The sequence below is a fragment of the Cornus florida genome, unplaced genomic scaffold (assembly GCF_030987335.1).
Source record: "Cornus florida cultivar Cherokee Brave unplaced genomic scaffold, ASM3098733v1 CherokeeBrave_3.0.0_Hap2_Chr02, whole genome shotgun sequence".
Classification (NCBI taxonomy): domain Eukaryota; kingdom Viridiplantae; phylum Streptophyta; class Magnoliopsida; order Cornales; family Cornaceae; genus Cornus; species Cornus florida.
Genome location: NW_026775572.1, coordinates 13,583,079 through 13,585,889, shown reverse-complemented (window position 1 = coordinate 13,585,889; position 2,811 = coordinate 13,583,079). Strand labels below are relative to the sequence as shown.

General features: G+C 43.3%; 1 protein-coding gene across 1 annotated transcript; it reads right to left on the bottom strand.

Annotated features, from left to right (window-relative positions):
* Positions 1 to 264: 264 nt before the first annotated feature.
* Positions 265 to 858, bottom strand: LOC132295666 (uncharacterized). The gene is made up of 2 exons (XM_059793967.1): positions 637 to 858; positions 265 to 486 (listed from the first exon to the last, which is right to left on the bottom strand). The coding sequence occupies exons 1-2, from the start codon at positions 856 to 858 to the stop codon at positions 265 to 267; spliced, it is 444 nt and encodes a 147-aa protein (XP_059649950.1).
* Between the last annotated feature and the right edge of the window lie 1,953 nt (positions 859 to 2,811).

Here is a 2,811-nt window from a genome sequence, read left to right as displayed (position 1 = left end):
AATACATGCACCACCAAGTAAATGCCACTTAATTCACACAAAATAAAATGTGTGAAATGCAAATGGACCCAACTAAAATCCCGTACGCAAAACGTGAAAAGACGAAGATGCCCTTGCGGCGGCAAAATTCTGAAAAAATGAAATATGCGAAATTGGAAACATCACAATCTCCCCACCTTAAAAAGGTTTTCATCCCTGAAATCAAGACATACCTGAGGAAGAAAATAACTCTGGGTACTTGGAGCGAACCTGCTGTTCGAGTTCTCAAGTAGCCTCCTCAACTCTGTGGTGTCTCCAAAGAACTTTCACCAACTGCATCGTCTTACCCCTTAACACCTTCTGCTTGGTGTCAAGGATCTGCACTGGACCCTCTTCATAGGAGACATCTTCACCAATGTCCACGTCAACCCAATCCAAAACATGAGATGGATCTGGTTCACACTTCCGTAGTATCGACACATAAAAAACATAGTGAACCCTGTCCATCTGTGGTGGCAAAACAAGTCTATAGGCAACCTCTCATACACGGTCCAAAATCTCAAACGGTCCAATGAATCGTGGTGACAACTTGCCACTCTTCCTGAACCTCATCAAACCCTTTCGTAGAGAAACCCGTAGAAAAACATGGTCCCCCACCTCAAAAGATAGCGATCGTCTCAGCCTATCTGCATAGCTCTTTTGTCGGCTCTGAGCTATGAGCAATCTCTGTCTGATCAATTTAATTTTCTCAATAGTCTTGAGTACCATGTCGGGTCCTAAATCAGCTGTCTCAAAAGAAGCCATCTCAATGCTCACCTGATAACTATTGTTGTATGCAAACTCAATGAGTGGAAAGTGGTCCTCCCAACTGCCACCCATGTCAAGCACACATGCCCGAAGCATATCCTCCAAGATCTGGATAGTACGCTCCGACTAGCCGTCTGTCTGTGGATGGAATTCCATACTAAGATGCAACGCTGAATCGAACACTGCTTGAAGTCTTTTCCAGAACTTCGAAGTGAACTTAGCATCCCTATCCGAAAAAATGGTTACTGGAACTCTATGTAACCTTAAAATCTACTTCACATATAGTACACCAAGTGTTTCTGCATCATCTGTTGCCTTAATAGGCAAAAAGTGAGTCGTCTTGGTCAATGATGACCCATATAGCCTCGTTGCCTCTCCGTGACCTTGGAAGACCTATCACAAAATCCATAGCAATATGCTCCCATTTCCATTGTGCTATAGGCAATGGTTGCAACAACCCAGCCGGTTTCTGATGCTCGGCCTTCACCTGTTGACAGGTAAGGCATCTAGTCACAAACTATGCAACATCCTTCTTCATCCCATTCCACCAATACTGACGTCTCAAATTATGATATATCTTAGTACCATCAGGATGAACTGCAAAGCGGGAAGTGTGAAACTCCTATAAGACGTCCTCCTGATAAACTATGGGAACCACCAACAAACCCCTGAACCATAAACCCCCATCTGCATACAAGGTCCAATCTTTCACTGTCTCACCATTGGAGATTAAAGCGTAGATGGCTTCTAAATCCGAGTCATGTCTCTGTGACTCAATCACTCTTACAACAAGAGTAGGCTGAGCCACAAGACTAAACAAGAATGCCATTTCACCGCAACCATCATCGTCAACACAATCTAATCCTATTTCCGCCAGATCATTAAGCATCTTCCATTTCCGAATAGCTAATCCAGCCAAAGTTCCACGAGATTTCCGGCTTAAAATGTCTGGTACCACATTTGCCTTGCCCGGATGATACTGCAAATCAAAATTATAATCTTCCAAAAATTCAACCCATCGTCTTTGCTTGTTGTTCAAGTCCTTTTGGGAGAAAAGGTACTTGAAACTCTTGTGATCCGAGAATACCTCGAATCTCTCACCATACAAGTAGTGTCTCCAACACTTCAAAGCAAACACAACGGCCACTAACTTCAGATCATAAGTAGGGTAGTTGTACTCATGAGTCTATAACTGTCGAGACCCATAAGCCACTACTCTACCATCCTGTATCAACACACATTCCAACCCATCACGTGAAACATCACAATAAATCACATAACCTAAGCCACGCTCAGGGTTCACCAACACTGGAGCTGTAGTAAATCATGTCTTCAGCTCTTAAAAAGATGACTCACAGGCTTCATTCCACACAAACTTGATTCCTTTTCGGGTCAATCGGGTCATAAAAGCTGCCAAACGGGAGAAATCTTTCACAAATCTCCGATAGTAACCCGCTAGGCCAAGGAAACTCTGGATTTCAAACACATTCTTGGGTTGCTCCCAATTCAAAACAGCTTCAATCTTTGATGGATCAACTGACACTCTACCTTCCGAAACAACGTGTCCCAAAAACTTCACCTCTTGTAGCCAAAACTCATACTTCTCATATTTGGCATACAATCGGTGTTCTTGCAAAATCTGTAGAACAGTACTCAAATGGACCTCGTGCTCCTCCCGAGTCCGTGAGTACACAAGAATGTCGTCCACAAAAACTACCACAAACTGGTCCAAGTAATCGTGAAAGACGCGGTTCATCAAGTCCATGAATGCCGCTAACACATTAGTCGAGCCAAAAGGCATAACAAGGAACTCATAGTGTCCATACTGTGTACGGAATGCTGTCTTCGGATATCCTCATCCCTAACCCGCAATTGATAATAGCCGGACCTCAAATTAATCTTCGAGAAGCAAGTAGCTCCCCTTAACTAGTCGAATAAATTATCTATCCTTGGCAAAGGATACTTGTTCTTGATGGTGGCATGATTCAACTTCCGGTAATCAATGCACAACCTCAAAGAACCATC